This window comes from Impatiens glandulifera, chromosome 5, assembly GCF_907164915.1.
Source record: "Impatiens glandulifera chromosome 5, dImpGla2.1, whole genome shotgun sequence".
Lineage (NCBI taxonomy): Eukaryota > Viridiplantae > Streptophyta > Magnoliopsida > Ericales > Balsaminaceae > Impatiens > Impatiens glandulifera.
Genome location: NC_061866.1, coordinates 15239745 through 15263259, shown reverse-complemented (window position 1 = coordinate 15263259; position 23515 = coordinate 15239745). Strand labels below are relative to the sequence as shown.

General features: G+C 37.4%; 1 protein-coding gene across 1 annotated transcript; it reads left to right on the top strand.

Annotated features, from left to right (window-relative positions):
- The first annotated feature begins 5802 nt into the window (after nt 1-5802).
- LOC124938582 (histone-lysine N-methyltransferase ATXR4) lies at nt 5803-23076 on the top strand. Its single transcript, XM_047479050.1, has 8 exons — nt 5803-6222; nt 6783-6838; nt 9329-9455; nt 15570-15639; nt 15733-15909; nt 19835-19906; nt 22371-22500; nt 22811-23076. The coding sequence occupies exons 1-7, from the start codon at nt 5836-5838 to the stop codon at nt 22487-22489; spliced, it is 1008 nt and encodes a 335-aa protein (XP_047335006.1). The 5' UTR covers nt 5803-5835; the 3' UTR covers nt 22490-22500; nt 22811-23076.
- Nucleotides 23077-23515: the final 439 nt, after the last annotated feature.

Sequence of the window (23515 nt, the reverse complement as noted above, 5' to 3'; positions counted from 1 at the left end):
CAGATCCTAGCGAAGATTTGTCCTGGTCTTAAAGAAGACATAAAGATGAATCTAGCATGCAAAGTTTATCATAACAACATTACGTCGAGAGCTTTAATAGTCAGAGCATGAATGCTAGAAGGTATCTCATGACGGTGAATCTTATTTTAAAGTTGACTTCCAAGGCCTGACTTGTAGTTGTAGGATATTTGATGTATTTAGTCTTCCTTGTGCGCACGCCCTGGCTTTTACCCGTACCCGGAAATTGGATACTTATGACTTCTTCTTAAGGTAAGTAACGATTTTCTCTCATGTTGAATCTAACCAATTGCTCACATGTTAAAAAGATAACGATTTAAATTATCTTTTTCAGGTATTACTCAACTGAATAGTGGTTGAATGCATATGCGAAGACATGTTATCTAGTTTGTAATGAAGACGCTTTTGATATTTCCGTAAATATTAAGAAACGAGAGTTCCTAAAACCACCTATTAAGGTTAAGAAATGGTGGTCAATAACAAAGTGCAGGTCATTCTAAGGTGAGTCTCGTAAGGTCTGAAGACGATGAAACTCTTGTGGTGGTCAAAGTGATAACTAGGTAACGTGCTCAACACTGATGCATGCACCATCTTTAGCAAGAGCATCATCATCTAGAACAGTTCCTTTAACTTGAATTTGTGATTTCATGTGTGATATTCTTTAAGATAGTACATTGGTGTCTACTAGTTATTGATTTCATTTGTGGCATTATTTGAACTTGAACTTGAATAATTGTTCAGTGTTTCTTAGATTTAATTTTAGAATTTGCGTCATACATACAATACAATTTGCGTCACGAATTGTAAAGTGTGTGACTTGAATTTTACAATACGCGTGACGCACTATACAATTTACGTCACACATTATACAATTAGAAAGTGTAAGTCACATGCAATGTAAGAACCCATAACTATTGGTTTAAACTTCAAGGGAGAAAATGAAATATTATTGATTTGATTAATACAAATTACATTGATGTTTCAGATACATATTTACAATCATCTTGCCTTATACATGGATAATCTAATTCTAATTGTATAAAACAAACAATAAAATAACTAAATCATTACCAGCTAAGATCCAATCGCAACAAATAAGAGTAGTCGTTCAACACATTCAAAATTAAAACTCGTGTGATACAATTTGTGTCATACATACAATTCACGTAACGCACTATACAATTCGTGTGATGCACCAAACCTGTAAATAATATATTTACAATATATCAATAGAAGACTAATGTATTTACATTATATGAATAAATAACAATTCGCGTCACAAACTAAACCTATAAATAATGTATTTACAATATATCAATAGAAGACTAATGTATATAAAGTATATGTGAATAAATAACAATTCACCTATTATTATTTGGTGGAATAACCTGACTGTCCACTTTTCTCTCCAAAAAGTCATGTGATCTGAGGTCACATGTGATACATTAAGGTTAACAGTTAGGTACTCCAGATATATAAGTAAAAAAAAACACCACAGTTCCCATGTGATCTTATTTTTGGGACTTTTGGGTGTGAGAGTCTATTACATGTAAAATTTGTCAAGCTCATCTTAGGTTACATGGCTTTTTCCACAGGAGACATTGACTTATCAAGCAGATATGGAAGCATTTTATAGAGGGTTTCATTAACTTGTATAAAATTTCACAGACGGTTTCATTTACAATTCACGTCAAGAACTGTACAATTCGCATCACGAACTGTACAATTTACGTCATGAATTAGACAATTTGCGTCACAAATTAGACAATTCGTGTCACGAATTAGACAATTCGTATCACGAACTATACAATTAATGAACAAATTCAAATGTATATATACATCATCATTGAGTCAATTAGATCTTTTCAACAACCTATTGAAGAATGAAGAGTCTGCCTTACTAGTCTTGATATCCACCAATTTGGGATTACTTCTTTTTTTTCCATCCAATTCATCAATTGATTCAGCAGTTCATGTTCAAAATTAACAAGAGGATCGACCTTCACTAGATCATTGGACTTCATCTGTTTTTTAGAAGGGTTGATGAAGGGAGTAAGTACTTTCGACTTCTTGGTCAACCTTCTTCGCTTATATTTAGTTGCACTTTCTTCCACCACCTCCTCCTCCTCCTCCTTCTCTTCCTCCTCATCCTTCTCATTCTCTTCCTCCTCAATCTTCTCCTCCTCCTCATTTTTCTCCTTATTCTCTTCCTCCTCAATCTTCACCTAATCCTCATTCTTCTCCTTCTTCTCCTTCAATTTTTTCATACTTTGTTCTTATAGTTGTTCATGTAGTTTGGTTGATATTATGCCTATTTGTTCCCGTAGTTGGTTGAATTGAAGAAGTTAATAATCTTTTATGAGATTTATCTCATTCTTTAATTATTTTACATTCTCTGTCATTTCATCCAATTTACATGATGTTGGTGAATATCTTAAACTAGATGTTGGAGTCACTAAATGAGTTATTTGATGGACATGTGTTGTTGATGAGTTATTTGATGGAGTCGAAGTGGGGACAAAATGAGAGAAGTTAGGTCTGGGGGAGTAAGTAGTCTCCTCTTGGCAGGTTTAGGAGGAACTAATTCTTCATGTTTTCTCTTCCTCCCATCTAGTTCAAATAAAGCATCAAAAAATTGCTTGTCATTACTTCAAAGTCCACCACACCGTATAAGATCTTCTCCTCTTTAGACTCTTCCATCTTAGTGACAACCTTGACCTTTAAAGTAGTGAGAAGATCTTGGACGTTGTTCTTCCCACTTGATTTGTAGAGTAATATCCTTGGATAGAAAGGCTTATGCAGATCCGTCCTATTGACAATTTTGGGGACAAACGTTTTGATAACCTCATAGGTCCCCATTTAGAAGGCTAGTGTGAACTCATATGTGGTATAAACAACATCCAACGTCCCCCTTGGACCCTTTTTTCTTTCATAAGCATTGTTTCTTGGCCAAATATACCGACTTGGGATATTCCATGTCCTTGTTAAAACCCTTATGGGTTTCTTTAAAGGATATATTTTCCCATAGAAATTGGAGGAAATTGTCAATGTCCCCCACCATGCGGAAGATTTTAATATTTACAATCCTCCTTGGTCAAGAGCGAAGAGATACTGGCAAATAAGATACTAGCCCATCTTCCTTATCAAAGGAGGACCAAAATCTTGACTCAATGTCTACAATTCTAACAGTCATATTACTGTTAAAATATTTAACCACCAAAGGTGGATATTCTTCAACTTAATTGAAAATATTTTCCACCATAGGGAATCTACCAAAGTTGAGCCCTGTTACCATGACATACTACTTCATACCAAAGCACAACTACTCTCTGTATCGAGTTCCTTCATTACCTTCTTCAGAATGACCATTTGCTGCGCCTAGTAGCCAACTATGCCCATAACCACGGTTTTGATAAGTTCGATCCTCCCAACATAAGAAAGTTTTTTCGCTGCCCAACCAGATATCGTGTTTTTTACTTTTTCAATCAGCGACTTGCAGTGTGAGATCTCGATCTGCTTCGCAGTTAACGGAATTCCTAAGTACCTTATAGGAAAGCTGCCTTCCTTGATGCCCATGATGTTGAATATGTCCTGCTTTGTTTCGTCTTTCACGCCTCAAAAAAATGTCACACTTTTGATTTCATTAATAGTTAAACCTGTTACCTTAGAAAAAAACGTTAGTGCAGCCTTAATAGTTTTAATGGAATCAACGTCTGCGAGCGCTAGAATGAACAAATCGTCAGCAAAGTATAAATGTGTTACCTCCTCCACCTCACAGAATGGGTGAAAGATGTATGGACGATTCTTTCGGAACATCGCAAAGATGCTCTCAAAGATCGCCATGATATCTACGAAAAGGTAAGAAGAGAGGGGGTCCCTTTGCCTTACCCCGTTTTCACCCTTGAAATAACCTCCGTGGACTCCATTGATGCTAACAACAAGTAGGATGATGAAACGCATTGCATAATCCAATCAATAAAAATCATAGGAAAAAAGAAACAACCAGAAAGTCTCGAATGCCTTCCCATCTAACAGAGTCGAAAGCTTTCTTGATATCTATTTTGAAAGTCACTCTCGGGGATATTTTCTTTTTCCCGTAGCATTTTAATAGGCTCTACATGAGAAAAATATTATGAGAGATTATCCTACCGGGGATGAATGCAGATTGATTAAGATTTATTATTTTTTTCATATTACATTTTTAAAACGTTTAGAAATGATTTTTGAAATTATTTTATAAATCACATTGCAACAGGAAATTGGTCTGAAATCTTGTACTTTCTCAAGTACCGCAGTTTTCGGGATCAAGGTTAGAACCGCTGTATTCCATTGCTTTAACATCTTCCTGTTTTTGAAAAACTCCAGAACCCCATCAGTAATATCTTTACCCACAACCGACCAATTGTCTTTGAAAAACTGTGCATTAAACCCACCAGGACCCGGACTTTTATTCCCATCAATACTAAACATAGTTTCTTTAACCTCAACCTTCGTGACCACCCTTATCAACTCGCGACTATCTTCTGTAGAGATTTTTCTATCAATAATCTGATACAGGGTATTCAGGTGACTTTGATGCTGCTTTCTTGTACCCATAAGCTGCTTATAGAAATAGATAGTCAGATCTTGTACACCCTTTTGACCCTGAACATATTCACCATCATCATTCTTCAGCCTGTACACATTGTTTCTCATGTTTCTAGCCTTGCATTTTCTGTAGAAGAAAACTGTGTTTTTGTCACCCAACGAGAGTTAACTCTGTCTTGATTTCTGTCTAACAAAATTCTCTTCAAGCAGACTCAGATTTATGAAGTTTTCAAGCGCATACCTTTCTGTTTCATTGAGTTGTTCATCACTATTATCATTTAATAACTTTTTCTGAACCTCTTCCAGTTCTTCTATAGCAGCTAGAACTCTATTGGAGATATTGCTGAACTTCTTCTTGTCAAAGTTTTGGAGATGATTCTTTAAGAGCTTAAGCTTCTCAGAAAGCCTGTACATGTTGGAGCCTCTAACATCTGTAGACCATACGCTTTCGAGAATACCCTTGAATTTATCATTATCCATCCATAAATTAAAAAAATTTAAAGGGCCTTTTGAACCTTTCTTCCTTTTCCCAGAATAAAAAGCTATGAACTATTTAACTAACGATGAACAAATAAAGTGTCATACATACACGTGACGGTAAATGAGATCAAGTTTATATATATCATGACAATGTTTGACGAAAAAACTCATATTCACCTTAATAATCAAAACGTGATTTGAAAGAACGACGAGACGAGTTTTGAAGCTAGAGACGGAGACGACGAGAGATGAAATCTTCAAAAGAACAACAATATGTTAGAATAAGCGTAAATAAATGAAAAATCGTGACGATGTTATATTAAATACACTAAAGTCATACTCACCTGAATAATCAAGACGATGTTTGAAGGAACGACGAGACGAGCTAGAGACAGAGACAACGAGATGATGAGAAGCTAGAACAACGAAGACGACAAGATAATGAGAAAGAGATAGAGAGATGAAATCTTCAAAGTGTGGATAGGGTTTCTCGTCGACGCACTATATGTATTTCGTGTGACGCGAAATATGTATTTTCTGTGAATTTCGCAAGACGCAATATGAACATTTCATAAACTATGTCCATATAACTCAAAGTGTCATTTTTATAAACATTATCAAACTTAAGTTATTTTTCAAATTTAAATTTAACATATTTATATGTTAATTTCGTAAAATTTCAGGGAACATTAGATCGGAGTTCTCTTAAGTAAAACCCATACACTAACAAAACAATCAGAAAAGTGAGAGATGTTGACGCTCTTTCGTCGTGGCCGCTATTTGGCATGGGTGCCACCGAAGGAGGTGAACTCCAGTAGTAAGCTGCTCCTCAGTGCTCTCTTATCAACTATTAACACCCCTTATCCAATAACTTCAAGCACCAATGAATCCAAAAAGCATCCGCCTCCCATCCAAGTTTTGCAGACTGAATCAGCAGGCAGAGGTGTTTACGCCACTCGTAACATTGAAGCCGGTGAACTAATCCACACCGCTAAGCCAATCGTTTCTCACCCTTCTCTCTCCTCTTTCTCTACCGTTTGCTACTTGTGTCTCAAAAAGCTTCCCAATGCAAACAAGCAGCCATCTGAAGCTCAGAGTATCGCATTCTGCAGCGAGGACTGCAAACGTGAAGCAAAGGTCAATTTGTTCTTTATATTTATTCTATCATTAGTCATAAGTCTCCACCAAGTGACTTCATTCCCTAATTTCCATGCCTTTTATTTTCTTATAGAACATATTGTTGTCAACATTGCTCAACTTCCAATCATCCTTGGCATTATCATCTTGTCAAGGTTAAGAACATTCAAGATTAAATCTCTAAAATTTGTTATCACACTCAATGTACTAGACCCTTTTCCCCACATCCCATAAGGTAACCCATTTGAAAGCCGTTCCCAGACCCAGTTAGAGCTCTTAAGTTTGGTGAGTGGATTTGAATCTCTCATAAGGATCAAGCAAGAATTAAATCACTTCCATTATCCATGTTAAAAGAAATATTTCTTATTTTCCCTGTTCTTATATTGCTATATACATGAATTAAACTGGTGACAAGAAGAACAGACCATCTTTGAGTATTATTCACAGTTTCAATTAGTTCTTTCCTTTCCTTTGTATCTCATTTACCGTATTCTATTAGGAAAGTCATGAACCATATGCAATTTGTGTTCAGATTCAAACTCTTTCTTTTATGTTTCTAGGTTTTTTATGAGGTTGAAAAGCAAGTAGATTGGTCAGCATATGAGGACTACTGCAGGTACGTTCATCTTCTCTAATTTTCGTGAAGTAAAGAACCTACCCTGCAGATAACTTTCTATGTTATGTCCTTTTTTACATTATAATTTAGGTTATATTCCATTGCATTTAAACATCTTCTGGAATGACCATAAGTCTGTTATGTGAGTTCCACTTCATACTTCAATGCATTCTGAAGCTAAAGCATAAAGCTTGTTGTGAACTATAGTATCAGACTCTTTTGTAACCTCAATGTTTCAGCATTAACTACCTTAAGAATCTGTACCCAACGATGGTGCATTAAGATGGAGAAGCTGAGTGATACAATGGGTGTTTTTAGTATTTTAGTGGGCTTAAATTGTAATTGGGGATAATATTAGTATAAATAATAAAATTTTAGTATTTTGTAAAGGTGTCGAATAAGGTTGCAATCTCTTTACACTTTCTCAATCAATTCGAGTAATTCTCTTGATTATTCATATCAATGGTATTATAGCATGGATATGGCCAATTCTTTTTTCATGAGAAAATTATAAGTACAAAATGTGTTAGAACTTTATTGTGAGGATAATACACTTTATATACAGTAATGACAATATACACTATCCCAGAATTCACAGGATCTGTTAGGCAGGGATTCTATTATAGCTCCAACATGGATTGAATTAAAAGATGAGGTTAGAACAATCTTTGTTCGATTCCAGTGGAGGTTCCATTGACAACATCTTTAAAACCAAAACGAGAGAGCAATTACCAAGAATCTTTTCAAGATTTCCTGGAAATTTTCAATCAATCAAGAAGCCGAAAGAAACGGTTGGTTGGACTCGGGATTTGAAAATAACCGACTTGATTAGACAAAATGCTGAAAAGCATGATCCAATGAAATAAAGAGCCTCAAAAGGTACACCAACTGAAATCTTGGAAAAAAACAATAATCTTAAAAGATGTTAGTGTCCAAGAAGAAGCATATTCAACAAGTTTGAATTCATATTTGATCAATTTGATATTCTTAGAAACGGTATTTAAAGAAGTTCAATAACTGATTCAAGAAGAGAGGAGTATGTCCTTGATAACATTCTATTTTCTTGTTTAAAAAGGGACCCATTCTAGAATGAGAAAGAAGAAATATGTTGGAATATTTGGAGCAAAGGATTCAATGATATTAAGGGTAGAATGCTATAATTAGCCGAATGAGCAACAAACATCAAATTAAGCGAACAAATTCCATAAGAAAAGCCACGTGACTTTATTGTTGACCATCTTCTGCAACCAATTGAAAGAACAACTGTACATCATTAATTCGGATAAAAATAAAATAAAACAAAATAAAACTTGAAGAAGAATTTTCGCAAAAGACACTCAAGTCCTCATTGTCATGTTTTCCCCCCCAAAAGATGTTAAAGAGGCCTTGTTTGAGGAAGAACAATTTTAAGGGATGAGTAATACTTAGGGATGGAATCATTAGACTGAAATTAAATTTCCCTCCTAAAGGAACAAAAGATCATTCGAAGGGAAAAGCTACGACTCTAAAGAATCAAAGGGACCAATTCTAGAACGAGAAAGAAGAAATATTAGTGAACAAACAAATAAAAGATGATTTACTTGTTAAAGGATCGACATTGGTACATTTAGAACAAAGGATTAGATGATATTAAGGGTGGAATGCTACAATTAGCGAGTGGGCAACAGACATCAAGTTAGTCTAACAAAGGCCACATGACTTTATTGTTGATCAAGAAATATTTTATTATCTTACTGGCATCTAACTTGTTCTTGCTTTTTTGTTTCTCCCCACATGTAATTTTGAACCCCCTCACGTTCTTGGTTTTAAGGAAAAGTAGACATTTAAAAAAAAGAGATAGAATCACTAATGGGGGTTAACAAATCACCATTTCATGAAGGGAGCTCTTTTTCTTTCTCTCTCACATTCATTAGCTTGTGATGTTGGAAGATGGAAGTTGGGATGAGAGTTGGCAAGCTGCTCAAATATTTTGGAGATACTTGTGGTTGCTAAAGAGGGAAGCATTGTAATCCATTATTTGTTTTTGATTTTTTAGTCAAGTTGGTTATTTCACATTTATTGATGACAATGAAGTTTGTATGAGCGGAGAATTGATACAATGTTATGGTGTTTTAGTATTTTAGTGTGCTGAAATTGTAATGGGCTAATTATGGGACTAATCCAAGTAAACCGAGATGATTAGTATATAATATTAGTATAAATAGTAGAAGGTTAGTAATATGTACAGGTGTGGAATAAAACTGGAGTCTTTTTTTCATCTATTTCTGGATTTCTTTACACTTTCTCTCTCAATTGAAGTAATTCTCGGTATTATTTGTATCAATGAATTCCTGAGAACTATTTTGTGTCCGGCTGAAACATGTGTCTATCAGTAGTATGTGGAAAAAGGAAGGTATATTAATACTAACTAACTTAACTTGCACCTTCCTATAGTTTTGTTTGATTCACTGCAAGCGTGATTGAATCCTCTGAAAGTATTTCTTCTTCAAGGTGCCAGGGATTGAAATATCCTCTCCTTGTAAAGCGGTTAGCATGTATGGTTATACATGGAGCCTCTTCACCAAACAAACTTGACATTCTTCAACCTGCCAAACTATCACCTGATATGGTATTGCAGGTATGTGTCTCATTCCTTTGTCAAGTATTTTGGATTGTGCACTTGTAAAGCATACATGATTAACTTGTTTGGTTCTCTGATTCAATGGAATAATTGTTGAGGTGATAGAAAGAGCTTGAATTATTGTGTTGGAAAAAAAGGTGATTATTGCCATTGTCATATTTGAGGTGATAGAAAGAGCTTAGTAGTTTTATATAAAAAGGAAAAAGCACATCTTATTAAATGAAAGACTAGAGTTATATAGAGGCATAAAAGCACTCTTACAAATAACCCCCCAAACTATCCCAAAACTACCATTCCAACACTCCCCCTCAAGATGAGCCTACGAACGAAAGATATCCACAAGGCCCATCTTGTCACATAGTCTCGACAATTCTAACGAACTAAGCCCTTTAGTGAGACAGTCAGCCACTTGCTCTCTAGTAGTTACATATTCTAGTTTAAGTAGTCCGCTATTCAGTTTTTCCTTGATGAAAAATCTGTCAATCTCCACATGCTTGGTCCTGTCATGCTGCACAGGGTTATTAGCAATGCTAATAGCTGACTTATTGTCGCACCACAACTTCATTTGTGCCTCTTGGTCCATTTTGAGCTCCACCAACAGAGCTCTCAACCATATCATCTCTGCAACACCTAAAGCCATAGCCCTGTACTCTGCCTCGGCTGTGGATCTCGCAACTACCGACTGTTTCTTGCTCTTCCAGGAGACCAGATTGCCTCCTACAAACATGCAATATCCAGACGTGGACTTCCTGTCATCGGCACAACTAGCCCAGTCTGAATCACAATATCCCTCAATACTCAAATGCCCATTCTTGCGAAAGATCAACCCCTTACCTGGTGCACTCTTCAAGTATCTCAGGATCTGGTACACCGCATCCATGTGACCCTCCCTAGGGTCATGCATGTAGCGACTCACCACACTCACCGCAAAGGAGATGTCAGGACGAGTGTGGCTCAAATAAATCAAGCGACCAACTAACCTCTGGTACCTCTCCTTATCAACTGGCTCTCCTGCCTCAGCACTTAGCTTAGACTTTTGATCGATCGGGGCCACCGCAGGCTTGCACCCAAGCATACTTGTCTCTGTAAGTAAATCCAGCACATACTTCCTTTGAGATAAGACAATCCCCTCTGCACCATGAGCTATCTCAATCCCAAGGAAATATTTGAGTTGCCCCAAGTCTTTCACTTCAAACTCCTTACTCAACCTCTTCTTCAATAATGCAATCTCACCCTCATCATTACCAGTGATAATCATGTCGTCCACATACACTGCCAGCATCGTAATGTGAACTTCATGTCGCCTGAAGAACACTGTATGATCTGCATTGGTCTGCCGGTACCCCATGCCTACCATAGCCCTCCTAAACCTGTCAAACCAGGCTCGAGGGGACTGCTTCAGCCCATAAAGAGATTTATTAAGTCTGCACACCTTACCCTCCGTTTGTTTCGTGCCAAAACCCTGTGGGACCTCCATGTATACCTCCTCCAACAACTCACCATGAAGAAAAGCATTCTTCACATCAAGTTGATGTAACCTCCAACTCTCATTCGCTGCTAAGGAAACAAGTGTCCGCACTGTACTCATCTTCGCCACGGGTGCAAAAGTCTCATCATAGTCAATACCGTACGTCTGACTGTACCCTTTTGCCACCAACCGGGCCTTGTAACGCTCAACCCGACCCTCTGGACTTTGCTTCACAGTGAAAACCCACTTGCATCCAACCGCCTTCTTCCCTGGTGGTAATGGCACAAGCTTCCAGGTTTTGTTCTTTGCGAGAGCCTCAAGTTCCTCAAGCATGGCGGCTTTCCACTTTGGATCCTCCTTAGCAACCTGCCAACACTTAGGGATAGAGACAATGTCCAGAGATGCAATGAATGCTCCATGTGCAGGTGAGATGTGAGAGTAAGAAACAAATTGGGCAATATCATGTGGGAAACCGTATCGATCAGGGGGAACTCCCGCATTGAGGCGAGGAGTCCTCCTTACGGACATGTGAGTGGGAGTGGAAGAGGGAGGAATCATATCACCTGTGTACTCCTCTTCAGCGAGTGGTGTCTCAGAAGTCGGGGTAGGCAGGGACAAGGGACTTGACACAAGCGGCACTGTAGGCATGGTATCCTCAATCTGCCTCCTTCGCCTCATGTATACTCGCAGCTCCCCTTGAGCTTGAGTACCACCGTTATCGGGGTCATCCCCGCCTCGTTCTGGCACCTCCTCACCTGTCGGTGCACAAGGGACATCGCTCACGCCCACCATCCTCCTCTCACTACCACTGCTACTCTCCCCCTCTCGCCTCATACCTCCATTATCAAGCGAGTCTCCAAAGGGTGATGTATCCTGGGAAGAATAGTATGGCTCATGCTCTCGAAACGTGACATCCATACTAACAAAAAACCTCCTCTCCACTGGGCTCCAACATGTGTAGCCTTTTTGAGTAGCCGAGTATCCCACAAAGATACATTTAACCGCTCGCGGATCAAGTTTTCCCACATTTGGTCTGTTGTTCTGCACAAATCACACACAACCAAATACCTTCAAGGGGAGACTATCACTAATCTCACCTTTCAATAACTCAAGCGGGGACTTCCACTCCAACACACGTGAGGGCATCCTATTGATCAGTCTCGCTGCTGTCAGGACTGCCTGTCCCCACAAGTACTTTGGTACATTCATTGAGATCATCATACTTCTTGCTACCTCAAGGAGATGCCTGTTCTTTCTTTCTGCCACCCCATTCTGTTCTGGTGTGTACGGACACGTGGTCTGATGCAGGATTCCCTGAGAGGATAAGTACTCTCTGAACTCATTGTTTGTGTACTCTGTCCCATTGTCAGACCTCAATACCTTCACTACTGCCCCGTATTGAGTCTGAACCCCTTTGTGAAAATTTTTAAAACAAGCAGACACATCATTCTTGTTTTTCATCAAATACAGCCAAGTAGTACGAGAAAAGCAATCAATGAAAGACACAAAATATCGAAAACCATTAACAGAAGTTGTAGAACAAGGCCCCCACACATCAGAATGTATCAAATCAAAACTACATGTGCTCCTACTACATGTACTGACATACGAACTCCTAGTGTGCTTGCCAAACTCACAAGCATCACAAACCAGTCTCTCTTTATTAGCTTTTTTTAACATAGCTGGATACAAACGACTTAACAGATTAAAAGAAGAATGACCCATTCGCCTATGGTAGAGCAACAACAAGTCTTCCACACTACTCCTCACTCCTCCAGATCTCTCCACCACAGATGCGAGGGCTGAGTCCATCTCTTTTCTCTCAAGAAACCACAAGCCATTATGCCATGTGCCAGTCCCAAGCCTCCTGCCCGTTCCCTTCTCCTGGAAGATCACCTTGGGAATATCAAAAGTGACAACACATTTCAGTTGGAGGATAATAACACTAATGGATAAGAGATTTACTGGAAAAGATGGAGCATGCAAAACATTGGACAAAGTCAATGAGTCAGTACATCGCACAGTACCCTTACCCACTACGGGTTGGGCCGTACCATCGGCTGTTCGAATACTCTCAGGGATTTCCAGGTGAGTATAAGAAGAAAATTCTCCAACCGTACCCGTAACATGTCTGGAAGCACCAGAATCAATAATCCATGGTGAACCAACGGTAGATATAGAGGCAAGAGCATGGTGTCACTAGTACCTGCGACTAAATGAGCATAAGTGGCAATGTTACCCGAGGTAGATGCATTCTCTGCCGCACCTCTTCCCTTTCTCCTAAGAAGTTGGGAGTAGGATCTCAAGAGCTCCTGATCCTCCGCAGAGAGCTCCTCCTCCTGCACACCATCTCCATTATCTTCACCTGCTACCATCAGGTTTGCCCGGTAGCCCCCTCTTCCACCTCCTCTGCGGCCACGGCCACGACCACGACCGCGCTCACCAGACTGACCACGTCCACCGGAGTTCCTCGCCTTTGGTGACTTGGTGCAAGCCGATATCAAGTGGCCTACCTCTCCACAATTGTAGCATTCCCGGGTCTCACCTCTAAACCTGGAACCACCTAAGTTGGAGACAGTTAGGGCTGACTTCACCCCTGGAAGTCCCTCTGCCCCGGCCTGGAGCTCAATCCGGGTCTCCTCCTGTATCATGGCCGAGACTGCCTCCTCAAGCGAGGGAATCTTCGGCTGAGCCAATAACATTGCAGTCCTCTGCTCAAAGGTTGGGGTCAGACCTCTGAGAAACCCCATGGTCCTATCCTGCATACAAGCCTCAGTCTTCCTGCACGCAGGATCAGTGCAACACAATGTCCTCGTGCAGTAGTCATGATCCAGCCACAAGCGCTCCAGCTCTATGGCATACTCCTGAACAGTCCTTTCCCCCTGTACACAAGCAGCGATCTCCCCTTGGACCTGGTAAACCCTCAGGTTGTTCCCCACTCCATCATAAGTCTTCTTCAGCTTCTCCCAGACACACCGCACATCCTCCATACCATCAACATTGGCCGCAATCGGTGTAGTCATCGAGTTTAAGAGCCAGACATACACCAGCATGTGAATAGACCTCCAATCATCCCATGCTGGAGTACCCTCAACCGGCTTAGTAACCGCTCCAGTCAAGTACCCCTCTAATTTCCTCCCTACTAGTGTGTATCGCACTCGACGTGACCAGCGCAGATACGAAGCTGGACCATCGAGTTTCACATCAATCGGGGGAAGCTCCACCCTAGGTGCTGGTGTAGGTGCTGGGGTTGGTTTCGGTGCCGTGTCACTAGAGGCAAAGCTGAATGCTCGCATCAACATTGCGATCTCATCACCACTCAGTTTTTCCAAGGCCTCTTTCATCGCAAGACCCATGTTCGAACCCTCACCTGTCATCGATCCGACTCTGATCTACACGAGATTGAGTCAAATCTTCCTTCTTCCCCAAAACCACGATCACACGATCTTTAACCCGTAAGATCTAAAACTCATTATCTCGAACTTCTTCCTCTTCCTTTTAACCCGTTCTTGATCTCAAAACATCAAGGAGACCAGATCCAAACCCTCACCGGCGGGTCAGTTCTGCCCCTAGCAAGGCGGCGGCGCCCCTGGTGGGCGGAGGTCCTGATAGGGGCGGCGGAGGTCTGGTGAGGCCGGCGGCTGTTGCACAGTTTTTAGATACAAAACCCTAGATCTGAAACCTAGCTCTGATACCAAGTAGTTTTATATAAAAAGGAAAAAGCACATCTTATTAAATGAAAGACTAGAGTTATATAGAGGCATAAAAGCACTCTTACAAATAACCCCCCAAACTATCCCAAAACTACCATTCCAACAAAGAGCTTGAATATTATGGATATATTCCTATAGAAGAACATCTAGGAATCATAGATCTCAGAGCCACATACACATCTAAAATCTTATTTATACCTTTTGTGTTGAATTTTGGCTGAGAAGTACTTCCATTTTTTTTTTTATACTTTCTCTTCGGCGAAATTCATGGTTCTCTTAAATTCATTGTTAGGTTAAGAGTATTTTGTTTTTGACAAAGGTTGTAATTACTGAGCAGTGACAAATGTGGTAATTACTGAGCAGTGAGCAGTAAATAGTAATCTATAAATAAACAGTGGTTGACAAGCAGCAAGAAACACACAAATGTATTATACTGATATGAAAGAAGCAATGCACAGTAAGATGCATATCAATAAAAATAACAGTCGTCATGGTTAGTACAATACATGTTTCTATGCAATAATCTAATCAGACATCAATTAATTAGTTTTCTATGCAATACATGTTTGCTTGATGATCTAATTTTCATAAAACAGTGTTTAAATACTAGTAGTTTGTATACATTTTATTATTAGATACAATACATTTGGCGATACATATTTTGTGAAATGATTAGCTAATATGAAATTGGCAAAGATTAAAGATTACTTACCTGATTTTTATCCAAACCAAATATAAATTGCTAACATATGTACTATCCTTCTGATTTAAATCTATGGCCAAATAAGCCAAAGACAATGCCCTTTTCGTTGCCCAATGCCTTCTCTCTGCCGAATGATAAGAATTGAAATTGATTTTCCGAGCTTTCACTAGTTTGAATATTTTACATCTTCTACTCAAGTATTGGCTAACTGCAGTAACACTATGCAGATGGAGAAGGAGTTGGACTTGCTAAGAAACACTTTCAAAATTGCAGGTTTTACAGATGAAGTGACATCATGTATCCTTTGGCTGGGAGACTTATGTTCTCTAAATCTGTTTCTCACCTGTACATAGTGTTTTCTGAGCAGATGTTTCTACTTGACACTATAAGTTCTTACGAAGCAATGGTACGTTGACGCATTGGCACGTATTCGGATTAATGCATTTCGTATTGAATTGGTTGGTGCATATGAAGACCTTCTCTTGTCAGCAGGAGCTTTAGTAGAAGCTGAAGCTGCTGTTGGAAATGCTATTTATTTATTACCATCACTCTACAATCATGATTGTGGTATGCTTCCATTCTACTTTCTTGAGCTCATTTAAGTGCATCAATTAGTAATTTCAAAATTAGCTTCCATTAAGAGCAATTCAGTAATTATCATGAGTTGGATATTGTTGATATATTTGGTTTACTTGTCAGCAATCATGATTGTTGTATGATTTTCATTCTACTTTCTCAAGCTCGTTAAGATGCATCTATTGCCATTTTCACGACTAGCCTTTATTAAGGGTAATCAATAGATATCATGAGTTGATATTGTTGATACCAACTAAAAGTATGAAATGATGTTCTTTCTTCTTCCTTCATTTGGTGTGATCATATCCTTGGTTAAAAATGCAAAGGAGAGCTTGAACTGTGTATATTGTTGGTTTGGAAAACCTCTATATCTTATTCACATGTACCAAAAGGGAAAATGCATGTTGTTACAATGTATATCTTTCTCTATATGATGGTTCAAGTGGAGACAGCATGACATTATACAACTTCACCAACCCTTGACGACTTGCATTTTGAAAAAGGAGATTAGAATTGTAAATAGTAGTATAGGGTTACTGACATACTTGTCAAACTTTTTAAATGGTAACTGTTACATGTTATTTATATTTCACAAGGCAAATGGGTCGCGATTTGATGCAAGTACTATATTTCCTCTGGGTTTGGGTATTGTAGGCCACTAAGATATTAGAGAGTGGTTATATTAGGGGTAAAGAATAGGCTTATGGTATGATATGGATGAATAGAAGAAGAATGTGATACATGTTAGGTTTTAATTCATGGCTCAAGTGTAATGAGTCTCATATTCGGATGTTGTTGAGTTTGGCAATAGGCGCAAATGTTTCTAAGTAATCTTGGGAAAATCCTTCAGACGGACTTTATACCTTTCAATCGATCCGTCTGAGTTATGTTTTGTCTTGAAGATCCATTTACATTCGATGAGTTTCTTTCCCTTTGGAAGCTCACAAAGGGACTATGTATGCTTTCTTATAAGTGCCTCAATTCCTCATTAACGACATGTTTCCATTCCGGTTGTTCGAAGACTTCATGAATGGATGTAGATAATTTCACGTTGTCGTAGTCGGCAATGCATGCCCGGTACGACTCTGATAGACATTTGTATGAAACAAATTTTGAGATCGGATGATTTGTGCATAACCTAACACATTTCCTGAGAGCAATGCATAAGTCAATAAAAGAAATATCATTATTAACCGTCGTACCTGAAATTTCGGTTGGAGTCAGGCCCGAGGAGGATTCATGGACGGGTGCAAGTTGTGCTCTTCGTTGAATGTAGACTTTTAGCTTTTTTCCGAAGGAGGTGAATATGAGATTCGTGAAGAAGTGTTTGTGAATTTGGATGTATTTTCGATTGAACATGATATTGTGGTTTCGAGTACAAATTCAGGTACAAGTAGTAAGGTATGTGAGGTTGGTGAAGAATTGGTTGTGGGTTCTGATGTAACTTCTATTGAAGATGGTATTGTGGTTTCAGGTACAGATTCGGGTACATATATGAAGGTATGATGGATAATGTCTTTGGGAGGACCGTCATGTTGAAGATTGTTAAGGTTCTCCCCCTCAACATGGTTCTAGAAGGGTTGATATTCAAATAATGAGACATTCATGGAGTATAAAGTCTTTTTGGAGTGAGGACAGTAACATTTGCACCCTTTCTGATTTGGTGAGTACCCTAGATTCAATTTGTGGCTCGATGGTCGAGTTTGTCCCGATGGTGGTTATGAGTATGGACAAAAGAGGTGCATCCAATTTTTTTTGCGGAAATGTGTTTGGATGCGATTTTGGAATTGGGGAATATTTTAAGAGTGTTTCAATTGGACTTTAGAATTGAAGATTGCGTAATGAATTACAATTAACGAGGTAGACAAGAGATCGAGTTATCTCGAGTATATGACGGTTTTTTCTTTCGGCGACGCCATTTTGTTGGAGGAGTATTAACACAAAAGCTTAAATTAATGATACTCTTTGATTTTAGGAAGTCACCGAAGTTTGAAGAAAAGAATTCACGTCCGTTATTGGTTAGAAGGCTTGGATGGATGATTTGAATTTGTTTTGGATAAAGAAGTATTTGAAAATTTGACAAATATCAGACTTTTCCTTCATTAGGAAAAATGTCAAGTGAGGTGAGGCGAGTGTGATTGTTGATAAAGATCACAAACCATCATTTACCATTTAAAGTTTTAGTGCGAGTGGTCCCCACACGATACTATGAGTTAGACAGTTTATATGCAACACTTTAGTAAGATGATCGAGTGTGTTTGGCAAATTGGCAAGTGTCATAATGAAAAGAAGTGGTGGTTTCATTGATAAATAAGTTCGGAAATATTTTAGCCAAATACAAAAAGTTGGGATGTCCAAGTCTAAGATGCCACAACATAGTTTTGGCACGTTTGTTTGAGAGAGAAGTTGAATAACCCGAAACCTTCTTTATATGTGGGTAATGTTGCAAGATGTAGAGTCCCGAACATAATTAACATTTCAAATCGTCCTCCCCGCTTCCATATCCTGAAATTCACAACTATTTGGATAGAATTTGGTAAGACATTTTAAATCATAACAAATATTTCTAATTGACAATAGATTGCAATGAAGATTTGGAACATAAAGAACATTTCTTAAACAAATGTTAGGCGTTAGCAGTGTTCTAAATGGCGGCCGTCTAGGCGGCGCCTAGGCGGTAGGCGGTCTAACACCGCTCCGCCTATACATGAGGCGGTCAGATTATTTAATTATTTATTATTTTTAATTAATTAATTACTAATATTAATATATATATATATATATATAAAAATTTAATAAAAAAAAACTCTTTTATCTCCCATTATTTATTTAAATTTTGAAACGACTTTTTACATTCCAATTCATTTCTCTTCTTCTTTTCCGTTTCTTATCTTATTCACCTCACCTCCTTGATCATCTACATCTTCTTCGATCATCTACCTCTTCTTTAGCTCGTCCACATATTTATTTTTTTGTTAAATGTTACTATGTTAGAAAATATTCATTTGACTTTTTGGTAAAATGATAATTATAGAACATCTTTATTATATTTAAATTTAACCGCCGAGGCACCCGAGGCAGTAGGCAGTCAATTACCACTCCGCCACCGCCTACCGCCATTTAGAACACTGGCGTTATGTCAGCTGAACCGGTTCTTAAAACTTTTGCGGATGCGCCGATAGCCACACGAACGGTGGACATATGATTTTGCATAGTATACCTGAATTAGTCTACTGAATCAAGAACAATTCTCATCTCACTCCTCCCCTTCTTAGTGCAAACCCTTATTTGTATTCTCCATTCAGTATCATTGTAAATATTGAGAAGGGACGTCTTATAAATAAGCTTAGATAATTTTGTACAGTATGCCTGAATTAGTCTATTGAATCAAGAACAATTCTCATCTCACTCCTCTCAGAGTTCTTATCCCCTGTTTTATCTCAATCCTCACCCCTACTCTTGGACAGTCTCTCTTCTCTCTTCTCCCTTCTGTAAACCCAATCTCAATTCTGGCACCTAACAGTATCGAATATTAATCTGAATGAGAACTGCACGACAATGATTGATGCCATTTCTTCTGCCTCAAATGTGTGCCAGTTCCTGCAAGAATGGGGAACCCTATCTCCTCAAGCACATTACAGCAAAGAGTTGTATGCTGCACTTGATCCATCAGATCAGGCTCAGTTATGGATAGAATCAAAAGATCGGCCATTTCTTGAAATCTCTCTTCATGATGTTTGTATTGTCTTGTATTTCTGGATCAATCACAATTCTTGGAGCGTTTTGCAGTGGGTTTAACATTGGAAACTGCTGTCCTTGAATTTATTGAGAATTCATGATCATGCTAATCACAAACTTTTATGTGCAAGGGATGGTCTTTTACAAGTAATTTATCTTTTTATTTCTTTGGTCTCAGATCCAAATGCTCATATTGTGTGGATAGAAAATGTGAATGCAAGAGTGAAGGCTCTACGGGAAATTGAAACAGGTTAGTCGTGTTTAATTATGTTAATATATTTTAGTTTGAGTAAATGATCATGATTTTTGTTGAACCTATACAGACAAAAGGTCTGGTGATTAATGGTAGCATTTCAGAACATGTTGGGATGATAAGTTGGTCTCTGTAACAGAATGAGTGTACATGGTTTGCTAATTTTCATCTGATTATTTTATAGCAATCTCAATACTTTATGAATGTCAATCTCAACTCAACCCTATTGGAGCTATAATCCATCTTAATCGGATTTAATTAACCTACAAATCGATCTTATTATATGGTCAAGAGTCATCTGCTATTCAACTGTATTTAAAGCGGCATTTGTTTTTCTTTTTCTGGGAAAATGGTGAGCTATTTCATTAAAATAATTAAACCCAAGAGTCTTTACACGACAAACTAAAAAGATTAGAAAACACAAATGATTTTCAAACCTTCAAACAAACAACAATTATACATTGTACTTTTGAACCACCAATCCAACAAAAACTCATTATCTCTTCTTTTCTTTTATCTTCTCACATGATTCTTCACAATGTCATCACTTTCCACCCCTATTTATAGTCCGTGTTTACATATATTGTAAGTGTGTATAAGGTGCTATTATTGTAATTATATCTAATAATGTTGGGTTGGGATATGAGTTTCTAATAATATCCATCTCTGATTCCAACCAATGGATTTTCAATTTTTAGCCACATTCTGAACTTTATGTTTACCAATTCCATGTAGATGGGCATTTGTTGGTATCGGATTTGCTTGGACCCATTGGAGAAGAAAAATAAAAAATCTACTAACTGGCCTAAACTTTTGTTCTGCCTACATAGTCTGCAGTAAAATACGTGTTTCAGTAGAATTATGCTAAGAACTAACGTCATGAGTTGGTAACTGCTAACGGTTTCTAAATCCAATTAAACTTTTCTTTCTTGGAGGACCTCATGCTTTATTGCATTCATGTTTGATTTATAATCTTAATCTGCAGAACAAAATTTATGACAATTACATTCAATCTTGGTGAAATCAATGAGGCAAGAAACTTCTGCAAACAGCTTCAAGTTGATGATAGATGAAAAAAAGATCAATATTCATCTTTCCAAATCTGAGATGCTGAAATTGTTTCTTTGGAGAAACAAATAAAGAGACATGAAATGAGAATCTCCAAAAACAAAACACAACTAATATTATTAGAAATATGGATATTATTTAGGAAACTAACAACCTATTATTTAGGCCCTAACAAAAAAAAAATGTCTGATTAGTTAAGTACTAAGCTAATAGTAATACAAATCAAAACGCGACCCATGACCTGGTCTTGTATTTATTTTAATGACTAGACTTATCTATCATTTCCTCCCCTAAACTAAACAACATCAGCATTTAGTTTATAATCCCATGGCTCTTCTTATCTTCTCAAGAGCTTCAGTCTTCAAAGTTTTAGTCATAACATCAGTCAACTGATCCTCGCTCCTTGCTGAAAATAGATAATAAACACTGTCTCCCCAGAACTTTCCTTTAGCTGAAAATCTGTATTGCCGACGAACCAGAACATAATGCTTTTCTTGCCGACAAACCAGAACATAATGCTTTTCATCTTTTTATTTTTATTATGATTCTTGAGCTAATCTCTGCTGGCTGCAGCTAGAAATCGATCACAATCAGAGTAGAGTTTATTGGGTTTGTGTTTGGTTTTGGGCTTGGGCCTGAATTAAAAGTTATTTAGATTTTATTACCTTAATATTTACATTATAAATATGTTTTTGTTAAGAGTTTTATAGGGCAAGATAAAATTTTAGAAAGAGAAATAGTGAGGCAAAAACTCTATATTCTTTTTTCATAGTGAAATCAGGTGGCGACTGAAGTGGACGTAACTCTTACTAGTGAACCACTATAAATCTTTGTCTTTTTGTGTTCTTCTTGTTTTGCGTTTTTATAAATCATTTCAAACAAGTTGAATTTCGGCATCCGAATCCTAAGGCAAATATCTAACAGAACTACAATGAAAATAATGAAATTTAAAATTTCAAGTTGGTAATATGTAAAACCTGTTATGAGTATTCTTATTGACAACCAAGGTTATAAGATCAAAGTTAGCAAAGTTGCTTTCTTTAATTTATTTATACAGAAAATAGCATAAGTAATCGGTCATTGTGAAATGGTTTCATTCTGTAAAAAAGAAGTAGCCAGTCATTAACAAATGGTTACATCCCTTAAAAAAATAGCCGGTCATTGTGTTTGGAAAAAATAGATGGAAAGTATTTTGTATCCGTCAATGGATAAATTATAATGAATCTGGAGTTGTGAAAGAATAGTTTGTCTTTGTTTATAAAAAATAGTTCCACTTCATCTCTGTTTAATCAGGGACTTTATTAAGCATAAATGAAGTGTAACTAGCTTCTTGAAGTTAGTGGATCACTTACAGTTTGGGGATGTATGCTTATGCAATTATTTGTTACTTCAGGTGAAGAGCTGCGGATCTGTTATATCGATGCAAGTATGAACCGTGATGCTCGTCAACATATTCTATCTCATGGATATGGGTTCGAATGTTCTTGCTTTCGGTGTTTGTCTGATGACTAATCTGTTAAGAGGTATATATGTCTCTTTCTTTGTAGTGTTAATAATTAATATCATGTATTAAAGGCTCTTCATGTATTATTTACTGTTTAGATGACAGCTAAGAATAGATGAGAACTACGGATTTTCATGTATTTGCTACTTTAATAGTTTTATTATTTTAGAATTTCTAAAGATTTTGAAATGATTGTTATCTGCAAAATGTTATTACTGTTATTGCATAGGTTCTCTGGTTTCTCAATAGACTTGAATTATGATGACATTCTTACTGCCTTTGCTTTGCCTATCAGCAACTAATGCATTCTGTACTCTTTTGGCTTGAAGGTTATCATACTTTTCAAGTATTGGAGCTGATGACCACCCAATTGGTTACATACTGAAAAAGAAATGGGGAACAATAGAGTTATTTTATTTTTAAAGCTTGTATTATTTGATAGGGTAAGACTTTTACTAATAACAAATGATGTTTTTCTTTTTAAATCGTGACTTTATTTGAACAAAGCTTTTACCTTGTTATCTTTTATAATGTTTTGACTATATCTTTTTAAATCGTCACTTTATATGAACAAAGCATTTACCCTCTTATCTTTTATGATTTTTTTTACTATATCAAGCTTTCAACTTTTAATGGATGATTATCGAGATAAAAGTCTGAGTGAACAACAAATATGTTCACTCAAATATTGATTTTAATATCTAAACATTCACAAGATATATTATCTTTTTTTATTGATCAGGATATTATCCGATTAAATTTACATTTTGTTCTTGCACTTAGTGGTCGGTCATCCGATATTATCTAATATAATTTACATTTTGCTCTTGCACATAGCGGTCGGTCGGGATGAGAGTTTGAACTAACAACAAATAGTTATTTCAATCCTCACATCATTTTTTATAACACACATTTAGAGGCGAAATATCATTCTTTAATTATATGGTTTTATGTTTGACTTGATTTTTATACTAGCTTTCTTTGGGATCATTTTATTATTATTATTATTATTTAGCAATTGCAAGACTCGATAA